This window comes from Vigna angularis, chromosome 4, assembly GCF_016808095.1.
Source record: "Vigna angularis cultivar LongXiaoDou No.4 chromosome 4, ASM1680809v1, whole genome shotgun sequence".
Lineage (NCBI taxonomy): Eukaryota > Viridiplantae > Streptophyta > Magnoliopsida > Fabales > Fabaceae > Vigna > Vigna angularis.
In genome coordinates, this window is record NC_068973.1 from 41,738,831 (window position 1) to 41,763,495 (window position 24,665).

Genomic DNA, 24,665 nt, shown 5'->3' on the forward strand with positions numbered 1-24,665 from the left:
GATGTAATGCTTTAATGAAATAACGACAGGGAAATAAAAAATGAAAATCCACCGAATTGTGTTACTCTGATCATGAACTCTGACGTGGTGTAGACATTGGATTATCCAAAAGACAAGAAGTGCTTAATTAGAACATTGAGGAGTTATCCTACTTAGGCATACGTGGGTACACGAAGAAGTAGAACGAGAAAAGGACATCTGATGGTAAAGTAATAAAAATATATAAAACGATCAATTACAATTTTGGGTTTCCCATTTTATCTACATTTTTAAAAATTAAATATTGTATCTTCCATGTTTAAAAAACTAATTTATTTCTTCAAGTAGTTGTACAGTTCAAAAGGTAATGATATTGAACAATCAATCATATCTCCAATTATTTAGTAAACCATCAATGGATATAATCGGTCACTAATCAAGTTGATTTATTGTGAGTAAAATCATATTAATTTTAATACTGATTAATTAAAAGTAAAACATGATTACATGTAATTGGATGATGAATTAGTGAATATTAATTAAAAATTCTGAAATTTATAAATAAAAGTTTGAAATAAAAAAATATATAATTTTAAATTTATAATATCATTAATAATTAGCACAAAATATATTTCAAACAATCAAATTGATTAGTAAACCATCAATGGATATAATCGGTCACTAATCAAGTTGATTTATTGTGAGTAAAATCATATTAATTTTAATACTGATTAATTAAAAGTAAAACATGATTACATGTAATTGGATGATGAATTAGTGAATATTAATTAAAAATTCTGAAATTTATAAATAAAAGTTTGAAATAAAAAAATATATAATTTTAAATTTATAATATCATTAATAATTAGCACAAAATATATTTCAAACAATCAAATTGATTCAATATCATTAATCTCTACGTCATATCCAAACAATATATATAAATCTAGTTTAAAATTATTATCTTGGTTCAATAATTGTTGTGACAAAACTCTATCATTATTGTTATCTCAATAACCGAAACATTTATATGAGAACTAAAATATATTAACAATTCTTTTTAATAACATTTTGATAATATATTATGTCTCATTGTTTATTAGTTTATATATTTAAAATCAATCAATCATATACTATAAAAAAAGTTATAAAAAAATTGTTAAAAAAATATTTTCCGTTGTATAAACTATATCACCCTAGCTAAATTATCTTCATATTTTATATATCATAGCGCGTCTCGAGAATATATTTATAATTACAGCATTGACTTAAATAATGAAAAGATAAATAAATAAATAAATAAGTTAGACTCACTCCTACAAAGTAATCTCCAATAAAAAGAGAAGGATATTATCAAAGAGAAAAATAAAAAAATAATAGAATGATTAGAATAAAAAAAAGAAGGTGGGGAATATTGGAAACGGAGAAAGGGTGAAAAAGAGGTGTTTGATGGGTCCCAGTAAACAACTATGAAAAGGCAGAAGAAAGTGTTTGTGTTTAAATATCAATATCCTTCGTCTAGTTTCTTCTTCATATCGTGTTCTTCTGTTTTTCTTCTTATCATGGCCGCGTCTAATCTCTCCACCCTCTGCTCCTCTTCACACTCCAAACCTTCTTCTTTCCCTTTGTTCAACACACAAAGCTTCAGCGTCAACAGTAACACCGTTTTTCTCAACAACACAAACTCCTTTCAAACCCTTCTCTCTCATTCCACCCACAATCCCCGCTACACTCTGCCTCTCCCATGCACCAAAACCACAAACACTTTCGCCTCTGTCAATGATGACGAAAAGCCTCGCGAAGAGTGCGGCGTTGTGGGCATCTACGGCGACCCAGAAGCCTCCCGTCTCTGCTCCCTCGCCCTCCACGCCCTCCAGCACCGTGGTCAGGAAGGCGCCGGCATCGTCGCCGTCCACGACAACCTCTTCCACTCAGTCAACGGTGTTGGCCTCGTTTCTGACGTCTTTAACGAGGCTAAGCTCTCTGAGCTGCCCGGCTCCTGCGCCATTGGCCACGTCCGCTACTCCACCGCTGGCCACTCCAAGCTCGTGAACGTCCAACCCTTCGTCGCCGGCTACCGTTTCGGCTCCGTCGCCGTCGCGCACAATGGAAACTTCGTGAACTACCGCTCTCTGCGCGCCAAACTGGAAGACAACGGGTCCATCTTCAACACGACCTCCGACACCGAGGTCGTGCTCCACCTGATCGCCACCTCCAAGCACAGACCTTTCCTACTCAGAGTCGTGGATGCCTGCGAGAATCTGAAGGGGGCGTACTCCCTGGTGTTCCTCACGGAGGACAAGCTGGTGGCCGTGAGGGACCCCTTCGGGTTCCGACCTTTGGTGATGGGAAGGAGAAAGAACGGCGCTGTGGTTTTCGCCTCGGAGACATGCGCGCTGGATTTGATCGATGCGACGTATGAGAGAGAGGTGAACCCGGGTGAGGTTGTGGTGGTGGACCACACGGGAATCCAATCCCTCTGCCTCGTGACTCATCAGGAGCCAAAGCAATGCATCTTCGAGCACATATACTTCGCACTTCCCAACTCTGTTGTCTTCGGGAGGTCTGTGTACGAGTCCAGGAGGAAATTCGGGGAAATACTGGCCACTGAGAGCCCCGTTGAGTGCGACGTTGTGATTGCGGTTCCCGATTCTGGGGTGGTGGCTGCGCTTGGCTACGCTGCAAAAGCTGGGGTTCCCTTTCAGCAGGGGTTGATAAGGTCGCACTACGTGGGGAGGACTTTCATCGAGCCCTCGCAGAAAATAAGAGATTTTGGAGTGAAGCTGAAGCTGTCTCCGGTGCGTGGCGTGCTTGAAGGGAAGAGGGTTGTGGTGGTGGATGACTCCATTGTGAGGGGCACCACATCTTCCAAGATTGTGAGGCTGATAAAGGAGGCGGGTGCTAAGGAGGTCCACATGAGGATTGCGTGTCCACCCATTGTTGCGTCATGTTACTACGGTGTGGACACCCCCAGTAAGGAAGAATTGATTTCCAACAGGATGAATGTGGAGGAAATAAGGAAGTTCATTGGCTCTGATTCCCTCGCTTTTCTTCCCTTGGACACGTTGAAGAGTTTGTTGGAGGATGATGCCCCTAACTACTGCTATGCTTGCTTCTCCGGAAAATACCCTGTTCAGCCGGACGAACTTAAACCCAACAGCCTCAATAAGTTAGATTGGGAAGATGCTTTCAATGGCAGTTTGAAACCTATTGAGGACGAGGTTTGGGCTAGAAACCAGGAGGCTGGGAATAACATTGTTAGTGTCTGAGAAATGGTAAGGGTTCTGTTATGTTCTGTTTTCTTATGTTTGTTGGGTAAGGGTAAGCTAAGTGGGTATTGGTTGTTGGGTTGTGTAGAGGAATATGTCAAACCACACACACTACACTACTACTACTACTACAAGAAGCTATAATTATACACAGTAATCGGGATTCCCGAAACCCACTGCTTAATAAGTCCCCTTTGTTGGTCTGCAAGTGTGTTAAGATATGCATATATGGAGCTCTCTCCTTGTTTAGAATTGGAGGGACACACCAGATTAAATTCTGAAATGATGTTTTTTGTCAATGTAGTTCCTTAAAATTACTCAAATAGAATGAACTATGGAACATAAATGTTTCAAACATTTAAGGAACTGTTAATTTTCTATATCTATCTAAGTATATAACACTGGTTAAGAGGAGAAACTTATTTGATACTTTTAATAATGTTTTTGTACATCTTTAAAGCAGTTGTTACTTTTGATTTGTTGTTATAATTAAACTATGTTTTAATATTTGACAATGTGCTTTGTTGGATAACTACAAGGTCATAATATTAAAAGTAGTTTCTAGTGATCATCAAATGGTTTTGTTACCAATGGCATCGCCTTATTCCTTCAATATAGACACCGGCGGGCTGTCGCATTTTTTCCAACTTTGTTCATACACGGCTTACTACACAACAAGACCAAAATAATGAGTACAAGAAAGTAGTCTCAATCCAAAAAACTAAAAAGTGATGATCCCACTTTTTTAAAAAAAAAACAGCTGTTGTTTATATGTGCAATACCAAAATGACGAAATAATGACTGAGTAACAGGAGAAAACATCTCAATAGCATCCTAGTAACTTTTTACAGCCCTTCATATTTTCTATTTTTTTTTCTTTTAGCTTATAATTACAAAAAAGCTATTTGTAGATCATTTATCAAAAAAAGAGATAGTATCTCAAAGTAGGAAGGAGAATAACCTCTATCCAAGAACATAGAAAATCTCGCATTTTACAAAAGGTGAGGTTGATCCCAAACACAAATTTTTGTTGCTTTAGTGGAACATTAAAAGTAACGAAATAATGTCTATTCGTAGAATAGAAAACCATCTCTAACCTAAAGAGAAAAAAAAATGAAGTGTAAAATCATAATGCCGATCCAAAGGAAAAAAATAACAACTGTAATTTCAAATTGTCCTCAAGCAACAACAAAAAAGCACAAAAGCATAAGAACTTTTGATTTTCCTTTGTTTCGATGTTGTAATGCTTGTCAACATATTAAAACCTTAATTCATTCGTGTCGTTCTTTTAGTGTAGTCAAATTAAGTATTGTGACTTATCACGACACTTCACGAATAGCATGGTACCACGAAAGGAATGGTCGATGACGGGTGTGTGGTTCACTTTTTCACCACCTCCCTAGAAATGAAAGAACAGACAAGTTCATATAAATTGAAACACATTTAAACATGGGTAATTCTCTCCAACAACCCTACTCACCACATAAATGAGTATTGCGAGCACAAAAGTCAAAATTGACCCAAGTCTAAACAATTAATGCTTACACTACAAACGTCAAATTTTATTAAATGTTCAGTCTCTTCTTAGTAGAGAGGACTGAAACTATAGAATATGGGTTGAGAAATCGAAATCAAAATCAAAGTCAAAGTCAATGATGAACAATTCCCCCAATGAAACAAATAGATAAGAATGCTGCCTAATGTCTCTTCAGCTTTTTCCAGCTAACACGGGGCAGTAAGAAATGGGAAAGACATCAAATAGTCAAATACACACCAGATGTCTCCTCATGAGTCAGCAGTAGAGAAGAAAATGGTTCTCATCAAAATAAGAATCACCAGAATTAACCATTTTCAGCTCTATCGTATGAGTTTGATTTATGCTTTGGTGCAAATGTAAAGCCATCAGGAACCTTGCCGAGTAGCATCTCTGATATTCGTATCTGTGCGTGAAAATGTAAAATAAGAGGGGAAAATATGAAAAGAATATGTATGGGGAAAAAATATACGAAAAGTAACATGCAAATTAAGCAGAAGAAAAAATTGGAAGAGCACGAGGGACTGAGATATTATGCTAACATAAGATGCTTTAATAAGAAATATGCTCAAAGAACAAAGTACTGCATTAAATTTATTGCCACAGTACAATGTTTTCATATTTGCTGGCTTATTGGTATTTTTTCCATGTCTGGTCAAACCCCTTTTTTCTTTATAACTTTCAGAGGTGATACAGAGCAACGGCCGAGCCTATAAGTTAATTAGTTAATGTATATAAAATATTGACCTGGCTTGAAGGTTTCTATACATGCCAAAATCACCTAAGGAGAGATTCTACCACTTTTTGTCAGTAGGTGATACGCTTCCCCATCTTATCTCCAATGCAATCATTCATAATCTTATCTAGTATGTCACACTCATCCAACGCAACATTCTCATCCTCAACTATAAACCCTTTAGACAAGCCAAAACATTAATTAATTATTACCCCTACTTTCACAATTGAAGATAACTTGAAAGATTATATAATTAGAAATCATTAGATAAATTATAAGACTGTAAATAAATAATTAGCAAGTGTTCCTAGTCTCAATCTTCATCTTTCACAAGAAACATTTCCCTGCCGCCTACATCTTATGTTTAATAAGAAAAAAAAACTTGTTCTACTGTTTGAAGCAGTACATGATAGATAATACCTCTCCATGAACTCAATTTCCCTAAAGAAATTAACAGAGAGAGACTTGGAATTAATAATTTGAAATGAAAGGGAACTGCATACCCAATCAGCAGCAGAGTCTGAGGCCATTAGTGTCTCAAGCTCATCACGCCCATAGTAAGAAGGTGGACGCCAGTTTAACCGTTGTGGAACTACATCCAAAAGACCAACGGGTATATACCTGCAAGTGTAGCTAAGCCATTCCAACAAGAACCGCCTTGTTGTCTCAACCCCTGCAGCACAATATAAAATTGAAACTTCACAATTGGAAAAGAGGGTGAAAGAAGATAGGCACACTTAAAAGCTGGGGAACAAAAGCATAAACAATAATACTTGCTCTTAAAGTTTGATTATGCACTATATATCCATTCATGCAAGCAAATTTGACAGTCAAATGACACACTCCAAAGCGACATGTTCCTAGTCCAAAAGGAGGCTTCCCCAAAACAATCGCTGCATCCTTTGCAAGACTAAAGGAGAAGAACCTATGCTGTAGAGATTATTCATGCTTTGTACTAGTAATTTAAAACCCTCAACAGATGTTTTTGTTTTCTTTATGTTGCTGTACTAACTATCGCAATTATATCACAGCAGAAAGTATACCTTTTGTGTCAGAACCCCAATGTTCCAGACCAAAATTCACAAAATCCTTGAGAATATTTAGTCGCTCCCCAGAACTGATGTCCCAATGTCTTTGTTCCTTGATCTCTGTAAATATCCAAGGCTGCACAACACAGCCATTAGTTAACACAATTAAAAAGAATGCCCAGTTCAGACACCCATAATGCTTCCAACGAAGACAACTGGCATGAGATGTAATACTCAATGACAAACTAAAATAAATGAGAGAATGTTCGTTGAACCAAGGTATACTTACTTTAACAAGTGCACCACGAGCAATCATGTCCGTAGCAAGTTCACGGCATTCAGTTCTGTGGTTGTTCCAGTCTACAAATGAAAACACATCTCCATTTCCCACTACTGGCAATGTAGTAGGGGCTTTCCTGGCACACTGGTATACATAGTCCCAGTCAGCAAGCTTGCTATAGCGTTGTTGACGTGACCTACCATGTATTGTCACCGCGCTGGCTCCCCAAGAGCCAATGTCTGCTATCAGAGAATCAATGCGGTTCTTCCCTTCAAAATAAGCAGTCCTTACCTAGTTCAATAGATAAGGGGTTTGTGCACACTTTTAGAAAGCTCGTTAAGGAGTTTCAAGAAGTATGATAAGACACTTTCTTTCTCAAGCAAAGGTGATAGGACCAAGCTCAGAAAGTTTCAAAGCCACAAAACAGAGGAAGCTACTAAGATGCTAAAGAGAATGACAAATCATAGTGTTTAACAGTGTAGTATGGCATGTCAAATACCTTGATAGTTATTGGTTTATCCACTGTACCCGAAGCTACTTCTACGATACTTTTCATCCGCGTTGGTTTTGTTAAAAGAGCTGATCCAGCACCCTTATTCACAACTATGTCAATAGGGCAACCCATATTTATGTCAATAAAATCTACAGTACATTCTTGCTCTATTAGTTCAACTGTTCGTGCCACAGTATCTGGATATGCCCCACAGATTTGTACACCAAAAAAATCTTCAGATGAATGTCGTCTTAGCAATGCCCATTCTGATGCTTGACCCTGTAACAAAAGTAAAATCACAACAAATAGAACGTAAATACAGCTTGGCCGGAAGAAAAAAAAAAGTAGATGATTGGGAAAGAGAATACGAGTTATGCAGAATAGAACATGAAGGATCAGAGAAAATGTATCAAGTTCTATGTTATTGACATTAGATCATCAAAACAGAATTTTAGGCAAACATATAATTGAATTATTGCTTCCAAAATTAAGGAGTTTACATTGAAAAGCATCCCTTCAATGTTATATGTCTATAGAGGATATAATCAATTTGATAAATTAAATTTTTGAAGAAAAGACAGTAAAACAAAACTTTTTGGGAGGTGCCTGAAACCCATATCACATTACCCAAGTTAGATCAAGCACTTAGTAAAATTTTCACTGTAGCAAATACGCCAGGGAACAAACTCCAGACAGAAGGTATACATTATACTGAAGATGAAAGAAAGCAAAATGATTTAAACCAACCAGAAAAAAATCCACATAGTTACCTGCAAAAGATTTGTGCACATTGCCATTTCACCACAAGTCACATCAGCACCTAATTCTTTGCAAACTCTCCGGAAAGGGAGATTGCCAACAGTAGTTAAGGGTGCAAGATACAACTTCCCCCTGAAATCAATAAGCTTCTTCTCACGCGAGTGAGGCTTCAGGCTTAGATCAGTTTCCGGGACTATAGCATCAGCTTCAGATTTCGTGCATCTCCTTTCAACAATTTTCTCAGTAACACCTATTTCAGAGATATGAAGTCAAGTTACACAAACTGGACATAAAGCAAAAGAAATATTTCACAAGTTATATCAATCATCAAGAGCAACAACTACAGATGAACTAGGACCTTCATTTTTTGACTCCTTAGGACCACAATTCTCTTCATTTTGTGCCTCTTCAGGACCACAATTTTCTTCAGTTTTTCTTCGCTTCAGGGGACAAAGTTCATCAGATTCAGATTTTCCATCTATGTCATTCTCACCATCTTTCATAACTTCAGCAGGGCAGTCCAACTTAGAACCTGAGTCAGACGTAACAACACAAGAGCCACTGTCATCAGAATGATCACACTTATTTGAACCAGTGTCAACTCCCTCTTTATTTTCCAAGTCATTCCTTATTGACTTAGACGATCCCTACAACATTTTTCAAAAGAGAGATAGTTTGATTAACATGAAACAGAAATATCTGAAAATGAATAGGAAGTTAGATGTACATCAAATCAAAGCCACATTTAGGGATGGACTATGACCAAAGGGGAAAACTAACAATGGCATTTTAAACCTAGAATTTAAGGTCATTACTGTTTACACTTAGGGAATAAAAAATAGCAGCATGATAATCAAAATTTACATGGAAATTGAACATTTGAATCCACCCAGTTTAACCTCTGAAAATTCAAGATAGAAAACTTTAAGTGCCACAAAAATGCATCTTAATTGAGTAACTTGCTTGAAAACCAACAATGTAACAAAAATGACAAGTAAAACGGCGATCTTTGATGGCCTTTTCCAAAGTGATGGAGAAGAAAACACGGATGAAACACAACGAAAAGGAGAGATTAAATAAAATACCAGGAGACCGAGACTTTTGAGTTTGGCATCTGCCTTCGAGAAGGTCATCTTATTTTTCCACAAAAGCTTTTGAACCTCCTTGCTCAATCCATTCACCTCGGAACTATTCTTCGGACCATTTCGAACGCAAGAAGGCACACCACCTTCATGCGTACTCGAAAATCTACACGTTAAGCCATAAGGGCAAGAAACTCCAGATTTAACGAACGGGCATTGTCCATCTAGATCAGACGGTTTCTGCATTTGATAATAACTAGGAATTACATAACGGAATCAGCTCCTAAACAAACCAAAGCCGGAATCAAACAATAGAGAAGCACCTACCTGCGCCTTGAAGCCTTCCAAATCATGGCTGAAACGACATTTGTCTTTATACGGACACGAACTAACATCCCCCGTCTTCGCAATTTGTGGACATAGGTTTTTTGCCGACTTTTGAACCTGCAACATTGAAAAGCAACCGAAGTTCACAGCAATTTGAAATGCGGAAAGAGATTTCATTTGCGGAGGCAGGCAAATGAGAAGTTGGCGTACCTGACGACGTTCGCGTTTGAGTTGGCGCTTAGACTTCTTCTCCTTGGCCAGAACAGAGGTCTTGTTTTCGTTGGGAATGGAAACGTCGTCGTCTGGAGCGGAAGACCGAACCGGAGGGGGCCGGAGGAATTCCTTCTTGACGGGGGCTATGGCCCTGGAGACGAGTTGCTCTGGGGTTTGGTTGGCGGCGACAACCCTCGGGACAGAAATTCCTACGCCACGTTCCTCCTCGTCCATGTTGGGTTAACCGCTTTTGCTTTGCCAGAACAGAACAGTAGGGTTTAATGAAAGAAACACAAATAAAATATCTCATGTCTTGTCTTTCTGAAAAAAAAAAAGTAAAGTAAGTATTTTGAAATAAAAAAATAAAAGAACAATGTCAGAAGTGGGATTTGAACCCACGCCCTCGTTAGAGGACCAGAACTTGAGTCTGGCGCCTTAGACCACTCGGCCATCCTGACCATTTATGCTATTCAAATAAACCTGTTTTTATTTATAGATTTCCCCATGTTGAAGTGAGGCACCCAAGTGAGTGAGAATGTATGATTTTTGGGAGTTAAATTTCAAAAACTGGTAAAAGATATAAAGAAATGCACCATCTATAACAGTCATTAAATAATTTTCTCGAAAACAATAATATTTAAACACTCATTTTATTTTCTAAAATTAATGTATACCATTTTTTTATCACATACTTGGAATATGTATTTTCTTTATCTCGTTTATCATCTTACTAGTTGTCTAATGTCGTATGTATCTAAATAATGCATTTCGTTTAGGAATACTGAAGTAGAGTGATTGTTTCTTACATATATAATTTTTGTTTTATATAGATTCTCATAATAAGTGATTTAATTATATTTTAAAAGTATTAATTTGGGTTTTCTCGTAAGATACTCTAAATACGTGTTACATACTTATGTTTTTGTATGCTTTTTATAAAACAATAGTGAAAACACATGCACTAGGTGTATATATATTCACTTTTTGTATGATGAGAAAATTATTATTATTATTATTATTATTATAAAATTAAGTATAAACAACTTTTAGAATTTTATTATAAATATATTTTATAAAGTTGTTTATGGATTAAAACTCATAAAGTTAACATAGTCTACCACTAGTTTGGTTAAAGAAAAATTGTTATGGACCTATAAACAATACTATAAAATTTTGGTTGGAGGGTTTGTCAAAGTTTTTACAGGATATATTTGGTTTTGTAACAACAAATAGAGTTCACTGTGTGATCGATTTGTATTTTGTGAAGAAAAATGTTTATAATATCTATGAAAAGTAGGATGGCTGGAGCGAAAGAAAAAAACTCTTCTCGATTGACATAGCTGTTATCTTAGAAGTACAGACGAAAAATGCAGTAAAAAATTGATGGATTTGAGAAAATAAGAGTTGAATGCCTTGAGGCATGAGAATGTTGGGCTGAATATGACGACGAAGGCAGAAGATAATACAATGGAGAAAAATGTCTTCTAAAAACGTTGTCTAAGTGCATAAGATCTCATCACACCAATGTAAGGTCAATGAAAACGAAAAAAAAAAAGTGATTATAAAACTAAAAGAGAAACAAATGTCTCTTTGACGACAAAAGGAGCTCATTGACACCCCTCGTCAACTATATCACAAATACATCATTAAGACAATCTCCTTTTATATTATTTATAAATTTCTACTTCTCTTATTATAAGCTTTCAATTGTTTTTAAGCATTTTATTAAATGCTTCGTACTTAAACTGAATTCACTATTAATTGTAAATAACATATGGCAAAAAGAAAAACCGATAAATTAAATTTTAGTTATGTTTATTTATAAAGATTATATAGCTTTTAGTTTTAAATAATTGGTTAAAAGTTAATATTGTCAAGTTACTTTAATATGTGACAAGTGTTTCGTAAAACGAATCATTAAACAGGATGGTGAATATAAAATAATATAAAAGAGTGTATATATGGTTTTCGTTTTTAGGGTTGAGTTTTTTTTTTCATAATTGTAATATTTGTATTTATATATCGGCTATTTTGTCAAAAAATTAAAATGAAAAGTATAGATAGTGTGATGGTTAAAAATATAAAGAAATATTAATTGGTAATTTTTATTAAAACAGATCAGATACGTTTGAAGATGATAATACATAAAAAAAAATTGTTAAAATGTCACAAGTAAAAGTATCCAAAACGATTATAATTAGTTATCCAAGTTCTTTATTATTCTCTTTTCCAAAAAAAGTTAACGTGAATTTTCGCAAGGATGGAGCCTAAAACCTAGAACTAGGGGATTTACAGTCAATGATTGAATTGGGCCTGGATCTAGTTGGAGGCCCATCTTATTAAGAGTATAGAAACGGGTTATTTAACCCGCCCGAACAGAGATTGAAGTCGGGTACAAAACGTGTGATTATAAAGGGAATAGACGTGGAAATCCCACGTTTTCATCACAAATAGAATCATCGCGACCCTCAGAGATCAGTCTCTCCCGAGAATTTGAATTTCTCAGATCTATTCGACGTCGTTGCAGATCTATCAAAGATCATGGCTGGTTTCAGCGGTGATGAAACGGCACCGTTTTTCGGCTTCCTCGGAGCCGCAGCTGCCCTCGTATTCTCCTGTAATCCACTCTCTTCACTTCCCCATTCACTTCGATTAGATCCGTTTTTACGGTTTCATTACTTAAATAACTCTTTTGGGAATCTCACTTTTAATTCGATTTATTATTTTATCAGAACGTATACATCTTCCTAATTATTATGTTCCTTTAGGTGTAGAAGGTCATGGCTGTTGAATTTGGAACAATTGATGTTTGAGATTCACTTAGTTACTGCTAATAGTTAAGTTTAATAGTACGAAATCTAAAAATTGATTGATCTGTGTCTGTGAGGAAATCGGAATAATTTCATGTACTAAGAAATTTCTCATGCTTGTGAAAGTCATTGATCGAATCTTATGGTTCGAACATGAAGTGATAATATTTTCAGCTTATTAGGAATTTCTATTTCAATTTGAATTGTTGATAGGTATGGGAGCTGCCTATGGCACAGCAAAGAGTGGTGTGGGCGTGGCTTCCATGGGTGTGATGAGACCGGAGCTAGTGATGAAGTCCATTGTTCCTGTTGTTATGGCTGGAGTTTTGGGTATTTATGGCCTTATTATTGCTGTTATTATTAGTACCGGTATTAATCCCAAGGCCAAATCTTATTACCTCTTTGATGGTTACGCACATCTCTCCTCTGGTCTTGCCTGTGGCTTGGCTGGGCTTTCTGCTGGCATGGCTATTGGTATTGTTGGTGATGCTGGTGTAAGGTATAACCCGCTTCTACTTCTTTTCTGATATATCATTTGTTTCTTGTTTGCTGATATTTTAAGGTCTTATGGGCATGCAACATTTCATGGCTACGTTCAATTCTCGGATACATCAACTCTTACATAAAATACATTCCCACATGCATTTGTCGTCATTGCCCTGTTTACTGAGTACATCTTTGCATTGTTGAACCATTCCTTCAGGAACCACAGTTCAATGTGTCTCTACCCTTTTCAACTGTCAAATAACACATGGTCCTTCATGGAATATATATTATTCTCTTTTTATAGCATTGCATTTGTTGTTGGATTTGGTAGTTGATTCTCCTTGTACAATATTAACGATTGAATCAATCTACTTCTGCAGAGCCAATGCACAACAACCAAAACTTTTTGTTGGAATGATTCTCATCCTCATTTTTGCCGAAGCTCTTGCCCTTTATGGTCTCATTGTCGGTATTATCCTGTCTTCTCGTGCTGGCCAGTCTAGAGCCGACTAAGAAAGGAGTTGTGCTGCTAAATATTCTTTGACCACCCATCTGTTTTAACCTCCTTTTAAAGGAGGTGAGGGAGGTAATTATTAGTTGTTGCGAGATTAGCTATGTTCAGGCAGCATTTTCAGGTTTTAGCAATTGTGTGAAAGTTCAATTCGCCATTCGTGGTGTTTGTTTGTATAATTAGGTCTATCTTTACTTAATAAAGCTTCCTTAAGCTTCTTTTCTTTTTTTTATTGTATTATGCCATATCATCTGACCTTATATATAATTTTTGAGCTGTTGAAACTGGTGCATGTATTGATTTGGCTAGCAATGATAACGTATTTCATGGGTCTTTCCATTTTGGAATTGATGATAGCTGTTTTTTATGTTAAATTTTGTTGTTCGTGGCTAGGTGAAAAATGAATCATATACTGAAATGAAAGAAACAAGTTACTATCTACTTGTTTGTGCCTGAATAGGGTTATACTGAACTCTAATCAGGTACCGTATAGATATCAATGGAGTGCAACTAAACTACTAAGAACTGAAATGAAAGGAACAAGTTACTATTTACTAGTGATAATTAAACAAAAATGGAACACAATATTAGTTATTTGAAATTAAAATTATTTTTACATAAAAGAAGTAAAGATTTTAGAAAAATAAAAAAGTCTGGTTGGTCTACCATGTTCTTCGAGGTTGAGATCTGTTTCCATGATTCCAACCTTTTACGGTTTTTCTACTTTTCAAATATATATTTAACATGTTTAGAGCATTTGAAATTTTTATATTTTTGGCTATGTTAAATTGTGTCGGACTAATTCCTAAAGGCTGTGACATTGAATCAGTGCCATTGACCGCCTTAGTGTGAGGGCAGTCTTCATGTCGAGAGGAGATGTATTTGAGTTAATCTGTTGGTCGAAATTTATCGGAGTTAATTTGTTGAGTTTGGTGTGAGGAAATTAAGTGGATAAATTTTGATTGCCTAAGTGTGTGGTTTAACATATAAATTCTGTTCGCTGATTTAGTGGATTTAGCAGATAAATCTTGTTTAGCAGATAAATTCTGTTTGTCTCAATATGTGGTTTAGCAGATAAATTCTGTCTGTTCATATCAGTGTGTAATTTAGTGAATAAATTTTCTTTGCTTCAATGCATGGTTCAACGAATAAATTTTGTTGGGTCTCTGTATGATTTAGTGGATAAATTCTATTTGCCTTAGTGCATGTTTTAATAAATTCTATTTTAGCATGTGATAGTGAGTATTGGTCTTTACACGAGTACGATAAGTTTAGGCTCTTTGTCTTGGAGGCTTGAGTCTACAAGGGTTATGGTTTGTCCAAGACAATAAATCTCAGTATTTAAATGAATATGAGAAATTTAGACTCTTCACCTTACAGGATTAAGCTTGAGCTTGAGATACAGGATTAAGCTTGAGGGATTATGGTTTATTCGAGATAATGAATCTCAGTCTTTAGAGAAGTATAAACAGTTTATAATATTTGAATTTAAATATTAAATACTAAACTTAAAATCTATTTAGAACAAGTAATCTTAATGATAGTATTCTTTACTCCTACGTGATAAAGTGAAAAATAATCATTTATATATATATATATAAAACCTTTACACAGTAGTAAAAGATGTACACATGTATTTCGTAATTAAATCTATTTAGCAGGAACAAATTCATACAATTTAATTTTTCCAAAAAATAAGTAGCTACATTATTAATTGCATATGTCATTGTTCAATTCTGCAACCTTATTATTTTCATTAGCAAATTAAGTATAAGCGTAAAATAATAACTTGAGGGATATCTTGTTGTCAATGATAATTAATATTCCAACAGGATTTATATTTTTGATCAGATAGGCGTCTACTTTTTTCGGATTCAATTTTCTAAACAGAAAAATTCACTAAATATTGTAACAAAAGTCGGTCATTAACAAAATACTTCACACGCATAACGTAACATATTTTTATAAATTGTCAAAAAACAAACACTTCCCCACAAATTTAGCCTAGAAGACTGGTCGCTATTTTAGAAACATCTAATTTATACTGTCATTCACAATCAATATTAAATCCATATTATTTAGGTAAAAAATAGTTGACCCATAATAAGGGCTTCCGGTAGTCTTCATCAAAAGTTAGGTTTGTTTTGGTATGTCTGGCTTGTTTATTAAAAACATTATCAAGTTGGATTTTTTCAAAAAGTATGCGGAGTGTAGACAGTGAAAAACAGTTGGGTTAAGAGGGGTAAAAATGAAAAAAAATAAAAATGAAGGATGAGATTTTAAAATGGTAAACAATAAGGGTGCAAACAACAAACCATTTTAAATAATCATAAGAATTTTTTTTAGCGTTGGGCCAAAAAACAAAAAAGGCTCTTGTTTTTATTGTGTTTCTTTTTCTTCTTTATATTTTTTTTTTCAAGTTTCTACTAATATTTTTAAACTTTTTTTAGATAACTAACTTAAGTACAGAAAAGAAGAACATTATTACATTTTTTTGAAAAAAACTATTTTAATTCCTAATTTTCAAAATTACTTAAATACTTATTTTTTTTCAAATCAAATTTTATTCATCAGGATGAAATTAGACGTTGACACCATTTCCCTCAAAATATGATCTATTAACCTTTGATACATTGTTCCAACATTCTTTGATCTGAAGGACATGACCTTGTAACCATAATTCTTTATATTTACAATAAAAACTATCATTTCCTCATCTATTGGATGCATCCTATTTGATTATATTTAAAATAAGGATCTATAATTTTAATAATGCACACCAAAACTCCATCTACCATGATTCATGCTTTATTCTATTACTCTCATTGAAAATTTTCCAAGACTTATGTTTTGCATTTAATATTTCCTTGCAAAATCTCTTATTTAGCACACCTAATTTCCATTCTCATTTCACTAGTAAAACTATATTAAACTTTTCAATGTCTTTAATTCTCAACTCACCTTCTTCCTTTGGTCTATACATAAGTTTTCTTATTTGATCCTCTGATCTTTGACCCTAATGAAAATATATTTGTAATTTTTTAATCATTTTACATATACCTTTTTGTGCTCTGAAAAAGGATTAATAGAACAATGATAGAGTTGAAATAACAAAATTAATAAGGCATACTCAACATGCAAAAGTAAGTGTTTTCTCCTTCCATCTAGATAACTTATTTTCTATTTTTTCTACCACCTCATTCCTTAATTACTTTTTCCTTGGATTTCTTAATAGATATGCCAAGGTATTCAAATTGAATTTTGACGTAGTTAGAATCCTACTGCCACCCAGTGGTCAGTATCAGTCGGGTTTGTTCGGATTCAGATCCAACCTATTTGATATAACCTGAATTTAATCTTTTAAAATTTATATCTGACAATTTAATTTATATGTTAGTTGTGGGTTTTCAGATTGCAAATTTATATTAATTCAAAACTTTTTAATTAAAAATATAATTTTGCTTTAAATAAATGACATTAATTTAATGAATCTTTAAGTAAAAAATAATAACATGTATAATTTTAATAATAATTATTATAATAGACTATAATTTCACATAACTTACAATTAAATTTTAACATAATAGTATCATAGTAAAAATAATATATAAAATATATTTAAGAATTTATATATATTAAAATTTAAATTCAAGTTTGGTCCAATATTCATAAAATTTAAATATTTAAAATTTTATGTTGCCGAACTCGACTATAATTATCCATTTTAATTTATCAAATATTACATACTTATCTAGTCCAACCTGACCATATGTTCATATTTGTTTTGGATTTATTTGGGTTCGGTTATCATATCACAGTGAGTCATATATGCCTTCTCATAATCCACCTTTTCAATTATCCCAACTTTCTTATTTTTATTCAATTTATCCACAACTTCATTATCTACAAGAATGTTGTCTAATAGCCCTTTTCCCTTTAAAAAAAATCTGTTTGTGAGTTATGTATAATCTTTGGGAGTACTCTCTTTATCCTATTAGGAAACACCTTATATGTAATCTTATACATGCACCCCACCTACGATATAGGCCTAAATTCATCAATACCTATTAGGTTCTCTTTTTTAGGTACAAGGGTTATGAACAAAACATTAAATCTCATCAAAATGTATCCAAAATTTTTAAAGCATTTAACTGCATGGATTATGTCGAGTTTCATTATCCCCCAATTGCTTTTAATAAATTCAACATTGAATCCATCGGGCCACACAACTTCTTGTATTTCTAACAATTTCTCCTACTCTTGAACACTTGCTTTACATATTTAGAAAAGAACAAATAATTCTATTATTATGAAGTGAACTTTAAACCTAATTTAAAAGCTTTGTTTCAACCATGATTATGATAAAGTAAACTTTAAATCTAATTCAATCCCACAAAATCGGTTTGTAAGGTGAGGTTTGCACCCTCACTTATACATTATAATTTGACATTATCTCTAGTCGATGTGGGACTTTCAAAAAAGTCATGAGTAATTGTAAAACCAAAAAAACAAAAGTATTAGAATAAAATAAATATTATTTGATAGCGTTGTCAAAATGGGTTACAATCCGCGGACCAATCCGGCTTACCACGTGTTTGAGACGGGTTGGGTTTGAAAAAATTGTATTTTTTTTTTATGCAGGTCAGATTTCAACCCGGTTCATTTAAACCCGGCTCATGCGGGTCGAACCCGTGGTAAGCCGGGTTGGCCCACCAGCCCACCTACTTAATTTTATTTTATTAAAATATAATTTTAATTTTATAAAAAAATATTTATTATTTGGTTTTTGCTTGAAAAACTTATTTAAGTTTCTTATAAATTAATTAAACACTAGTGAAATTTGGAATGAAATTTGTTTAAATTTGAATTATAGAAAGTTTCTAATTTTTTTTTATTTAAAAAAAATTATAATTAAGTGAACGAGAAAACCAACCCGTTTACCCACCAACCCATGATGGGTTGAAAATTTTCTGACTCGCTAATAAATGAGCCGGGTTGGGTTGACTCATTAAGTGACCAACCCGTGGTGAATCGGATCGGGTGACCCATTTTGACAGCCTAATATTTGATCTCTTCCACATAATTCCATCACTAATAAATTATTATGTCAAATTTATAATTTAAAAGAAATAAATTCGTATCAAAATATTAGTTTTTAATTGTAATATTTACTATTACAAAAAATAAAAAAATAAACTCGTGAGTATGCATAAATAATTAATTATTGTAGACTCGTGAGTAGGCATCAATAATATTTGCATGTATTTGTATTTAAAATTTTCAACCTCAATTTTATGTTGCTCTAATTTATTTTAATAGGAATTACATTTTATAATAATTATATTTTACTTTAAGCTAATTATTCATGTTATATTTTTTAAAAATATTTGAAGTTTAACTTCATTTTTTCTTGGATTCCATATGCCAATACCTTTTATTATTCTATTTTCAAATTTTAACGTTAACTTTGTATTCTTTTTATTTTGTATTTTGTATGGGTCATATTTTATAATATACTTATATTTTACTTTGACGATTATCCATACATATGTCTTTCATTTTAATGTAGTATATAACTCAAAAATCTAATTATAAAATATTGTTTTAATATACAATATCAATCAATTATTATGTTAATTTTAAATTTTAACAAAAACAAATCCATATCTAAAGCATAATTAAAAAAAAAACGTGTACATATACACGAATCCCAAACGAGTATAATTTATAGATGATTATGAGAAGATCTTTGAGTATACTTTTTTAAGAATCTAAAAATGAAATGAGTTAAAAGTTGTATTATAAAATATAAATTAAAAAGTTGAGTAATATATAAGAAAAATAAAACCCACAAATATTTACCTTTTTATGTTAAAAGTGATGTCATAATTTTTATATAGATTATTCATGAATCTTGTGTCTATTCTAATAAAAAAAAATGTAATCAATTATATTAAAAAAATAATAATTTATATATTTAATTTAAATCGTTATCCTTTCTCATGGTCGATTATTACGAGTTTTGTATGGTTCAGTTATCTCTCCATATACAGTGAACAAAAATAATAGCAGATTTTTAATGTATTTCTGAGTCAGTTGGTTTTCTATGTTTTTCTTCTTAAAAAAACAAGCAACTTCAATACTCATTTTCTTAGAAATCCACTTTTTAACCTGTTTGCAAATCAACATAAATAAATAGGTCACCCATTCTCTTTTCTATCTGAAAATACAAAAAATATTTTCTTAATAATATAAAATTTGAAAACGAAAAGTACATGAAATACAGTTATTAATTATAATCATTTACCACTTGATAATAAAAAAATTGTGTCGTTTTATTAGTATTGTCTTATTTGATTATGAACATGAAACACGGATAATTTAAAATGTTATGTTTCTGCAGAATATGGTATGGTATGAAAAATGTCTGTCGGAAAAGCAAATGATAATGGTTGTAGCATTATGTTGACGTATACGATGATGCATGACCAGAAAAAATTAGGACAGAATTTCGTTTGATGTTCTTTTATTTTGGATAACTTAAACAAACATGTCCAATATACTTCAAGTGGGTTTTACGCTTTTTCCTTCTTTTTCATCCTTTTCTTCGCCATATTTTCTTCCACATATGTGCATGCCGAATCATAAAGTTTCTATGCATCTGCGTCACCCTTCTTGTTTTATTCACTTTAATTTCATATTTTTAATCTCTCTTTTTATCTGAATCATTACTACCAACCATTTTCTTTTAATTTAATCACCCAGTTTTTTTAGAACGATTTAGCACCAAATCCAGTGCAATCTTTTGTTGAATGATTAAAGGTCTTTTGAATATACTTCTTTTCGTTTTTAGGTCAAAATCCAAATAAATAAATTACTAAGTCATATTTCTTACAATAATTATTACACTATGTTTCAATTTATTTTTGTAAATCTCATTGTATGGTAGGTATTATTTTTTTTTCTTTTTTTTTCTTACAACTTTTACTCCAATGAAAAGTTTTAGTAAGACTTACGCTTTAATCCATGTTTTATTTGGTGATTGGTATTTTAAGATAGAAGTATATTATTTTATTTTTATAACTTTTAAAATTTTAAATTCTGTTATATCAACATACATCCGTGAAATAAATTATATTGCATAGGTTTTTAACTTATGTATACCTCTTGAAATGAAGATGTTTTGTGAGTTTCAAACATTAGTTTATATTTCTAAATGAGCTTATATTAGTGTTATTCTGAACTTTAACATTTCAATTATTGACATTTTCAAATTTATTGATCATTTTACATTATATAAATTTTTATATTAAATTAAAAGAATAATACAAAACATGAGATTGATTATACATCTAGTTTAAAAATAATGTATAATTTTAACTATATTAGATTTTAAATTTATCAAACATTTATTTTAGTTAACTTTCTATAATCAAAGCTTTAAAATTTTTATAATAATTACTTTTGTAAGACTTTGGTTTTAGTGGTTCAATAGATTCGTATAATTTATGAGTGAATATCAAACTATGTTATGTTAACCTCCTTTTAAATGGATTTTTAAATATAAAACTACACTAAAATTATTAAATTTCAAAGTAGACTATATTTAAATATAATAACTTATTCTAATAATATTATTTTTAATAGAATTGAGGTTAGAAGAATATATTTATCATTCATAAATTAAGTTATTAACAATGATGCTGAAATAATTTTATTTATGAAATTAGCTTACATTATTTTATTTTGTAGATGTATACGTATATTCAGTCTCTAATGGAAAATCACCCCCTCGATTACTAATATCACCACTTGCATGCTAATTAATGACACATGTACTTTTTATCTTGATTATTTATATGAGCTTTTTATAGTGTCTTCTTGTAGTCAAATTTTTTTTATATATTTTTCTTGTTCTATATATAAAATAAAGTTAGAGAGAGTTTAATTAGATTAAAGTGATACAAGTTAGTTGATTTGAAGGTGAGATGATTAGAGGAACTTTAATACAAATTAAAAAAACATATAAATCCTCTTATCCTTTACTTTATGGATTCATTTACTTTAAAATAATTGAAATCTAATTACTCATAACTTGTGTGGGCCCATATTCTATGAAATAATAAATATATCATATTAAAATTAGGATTGAAATTATTTTATTCATACTAACTCGTGTGGGTCCATATTTAATAAAAGTTGGGTTTTTATAATTCATAAATTAGGTTACTAACAATGAGGTTGAAATATTTTTTGTTATAATTCATAAAATTAGGTTATATCCCTTTCTTGTTTGTAGCTGTATTCATATAATTAGTCTGCTATTAATATCACCACTTGTATGCTAATTAATGCATAAGTATATCTTATCCTTTGCTTTGTGGATTTATTTACTTTAAGATGGTTAAATAGTAATTATTATAACAACTTATTGGGTATTTTTTTTAAATAAAAAGTTATTATATTAAAATATGTAATGATAACATAACACATTTTTACATTTATTTGACACAAAATATAAAAATAAAATGATTATAAAAATATAAATTTTTGTATTTTTTCAAGAAATAAGAAAATAAAAATAAAGAAATATATCTTTACTGTATCAAAAAATTATGTTTCTATTCAAATTAAGGGTGGGAATGAGGATTGTTTTTCTTATTTTTCTTAGTCCTCCATTTATTACATAAAACACATAATAAAATGGACTTATCTATAAAAGTTAATAAACTAATATGCGTATAGGCAATTCAACCCTCATAAATTTTGTAAAATTATTCAGCGGCTCATTTATAGTTTTTAATTCAAATTTGAGTCTCTTACAAAAAGAATTTTAAAATTTCTTTAAAAATCATATAAAAATCCCATCCTACCATTTATTTTTCTTTATTTATTTTTCCTTCTCAAACATTTTTTTTCTTTTTCTAATTTTTCTTTTTCCATATCCATTTCTTTAACAATCTTATCTTAACTTGTTGTAGAAAGAAGGTACGGAGGATTACTATATCATCAGATTTTTTTTTAAAAAAAATAAGTTTTTATTTATTCTTACTATTTTTTGTTTCTTATTTTTTTTATAATTTCGTAATTAATATTGGTGGAGTCAATTAAATTAAGAAAAATAATTATCTCAACTTAACTTATTTTATCATGTATAGAGTTGTGTTATGTTTAAATATTTTGTTTTAGATTTCTAGGTTTTGAGTAGATTCACCTATGTGAATTTATAGTTTTGCTTTAAAGATAAACATAACAAGTGAGGAAAGCTAAAATATATGATTATTAAATTGAGTTTTGAAATAAATGAAGAACGATGTTTGAAATTTTTTTAGATTATTATTTTAAATGCCTTTTTATTTATAATTTCTTTATGAGTAAAACTTTGAAAATATATTATTATCTTACATGAAGATTTAACATGAATTTGTGGGTACGTGTAAATTAAGTATTGACATTTATTTTGTAACAAATGTTCTATTGTTTTGTTAAAAATTTAAGTCATATAAATCAAAATATTATGTAATATGAAGTTTCATATATGAGAAGAACGTTGTAAGAGAATATAATTTTTTGTAACTATCTTTATTTTCAATATATTCTTGTGCAAATTTAGGTTATATTTTGTATTGATATAAACTTTGTACAAACCTTATAATATAAGTGACAATTTAATTTTTAAAGTGTTACAGAAAACTTTAAAAATTAATTATTCTTTATTTGCTATAAGTAAATAAAAAATACATTTTGGGAAAAATAAAGTAAACCATAATAAAATTAATTTTATAATTTGATAAACTTACTAATCAGCAAACTTAAATACTCAATTCTCCTCATATACATGTTTATGCTAATTATGTGTAAACTCTAATGAGTGGTTTCACATTATTGTCATAATTAAAATATTACTACAATAAGAAAGTTACAAAATAATAAAAATACAATTATAAACAACTAATCCAATAAAAATAATAATAATCAAATTTAAAAAGAAAATAATTAAATAATACAGATACAAACTTTATTTTTTTCTATATTTAAAATAATTTATTTAATTATTTTTTTAAATTTTATAATGAAATTTGTAATTGTTTTCTCCTTCTGTTAAATTCATATGGATTAAATGAGATTACAGATATATATTAAAACGAAATGTTTATAAATATTACATTAATACATAAATTTTGTTATCAAAACCACTAATTTAACTATAATAAAAAAATAAAAAAACTAATTTATTAAAAAGACAAATTATACGGACACGCAACTGACAAATTTGTTTGTTTATTTGTCACTTTTTATCAGCTTTCGTCATGCTTTGTTTAGTGTTGCAAAAAGCTAACCCTAAGAACGAATCTTATTATTGAAATTGATGCAATCTTAAGACCTTTTAAGCTATGAGAGAACAAAAACAAAATGTGGATACGTCAGAACAATTGTTAGGTATAGAATTGAAAGGCCAGCAAAAGAGATAAAAAAAAAGTAAACAATATTAAAACATTAACTGAATTTTCCATAACGTAACAATGTATTTAGCTTTCGGTAAATAAATTATCAAAGGGCATATCTTTTAGTACATTTTATATTTTAAATGTTACGTGTTTATGTTTCTGTCAATACATCCTATGTGTGTAATTTTATTATTGGGCAATAAAATTATCTAGATTTATTTAAAACCATTGGCAATTTCAACTACTTTTATTTTTTAATAAATGAAAAAAATAATAGCAAAATTAATAAACGAAAAAGATAACAAAACTAATGTAAAGGGAGACATAGAATGCATTTCTTAATTTTTCTGTATCAACCCTTAAAATTACTTTTAGAGTCGAGAAAGGTATCTTATGGGTTGCATTCTTTCTAAAATACCATTATTCTATAAAAATATTTTTTAAGATGACAAATGAAAAAAAAAAGATAGGATTCAACTTGATTTTTGGCATAATTTTTCGTGTAATTTTATTTTGGTGAGAGTGTGTTAAGTTAATATTTTTAAATATTTTTGTTAGTGTTTTAATTTTTGAAAAATTATCTAAAATTAGGTTTTGTTGGATAAAAAAACTACTAACGGTGTTAATATGAGATTTTTTTTTTCAAAAGAAGTATTTTTTTAATTATTTTGAAAAACTTTTGTCATTATTAGGGATGGCAAAAAAATCCA

General features: G+C 31.2%; 3 protein-coding genes and 1 non-coding gene across 4 annotated transcripts; 2 read left to right on the plus strand and 2 right to left on the minus strand.

Annotated features, from left to right (window-relative positions):
• Positions 1-1,407: 1,407 nt before the first annotated feature.
• LOC108332098 (amidophosphoribosyltransferase, chloroplastic) lies at positions 1,408-3,610 on the plus strand. Its single transcript, XM_017567213.2, has one exon. The coding sequence runs from the start codon at positions 1,449-1,451 to the stop codon at positions 3,246-3,248; it is 1,800 nt and encodes a 599-aa protein (XP_017422702.1). The 5' UTR covers positions 1,408-1,448; the 3' UTR covers positions 3,249-3,610.
• Positions 1,514-9,990, minus strand: LOC108331987 (tRNA-dihydrouridine(47) synthase [NAD(P)(+)]-like). Its single transcript, XM_017567052.2, has 10 exons — positions 9,698-9,990; positions 9,488-9,604; positions 9,164-9,400; positions 8,437-8,725; positions 8,090-8,328; positions 7,326-7,598; positions 6,836-7,117; positions 6,562-6,682; positions 6,022-6,191; positions 1,514-5,188 (listed from the first exon to the last, which is right to left on the minus strand). The coding sequence occupies exons 1-10, from the start codon at positions 9,932-9,934 to the stop codon at positions 5,090-5,092; spliced, it is 2,064 nt and encodes a 687-aa protein (XP_017422541.1). The 5' UTR covers positions 9,935-9,990; the 3' UTR covers positions 1,514-5,089.
• Positions 9,991-10,074: 84 nt separating this feature from the next.
• Positions 10,075-10,158, minus strand: TRNAL-CAA (transfer RNA leucine (anticodon CAA)). The gene has a single exon. It is a non-coding gene; the product is annotated as a tRNA-Leu (tRNA).
• Positions 10,159-12,129: 1,971 nt separating this feature from the next.
• LOC108332186 (V-type proton ATPase 16 kDa proteolipid subunit) lies at positions 12,130-13,854 on the plus strand. Its single transcript, XM_017567367.2, has 3 exons — positions 12,130-12,317; positions 12,724-13,009; positions 13,377-13,854. Exons 1-3 carry the CDS (start codon positions 12,242-12,244, stop codon positions 13,507-13,509), a joined length of 495 nt encoding a protein of 164 aa, XP_017422856.1. The 5' UTR covers positions 12,130-12,241; the 3' UTR covers positions 13,510-13,854.
• The last annotated feature ends 10,811 nt before the right edge of the window (positions 13,855-24,665 follow it).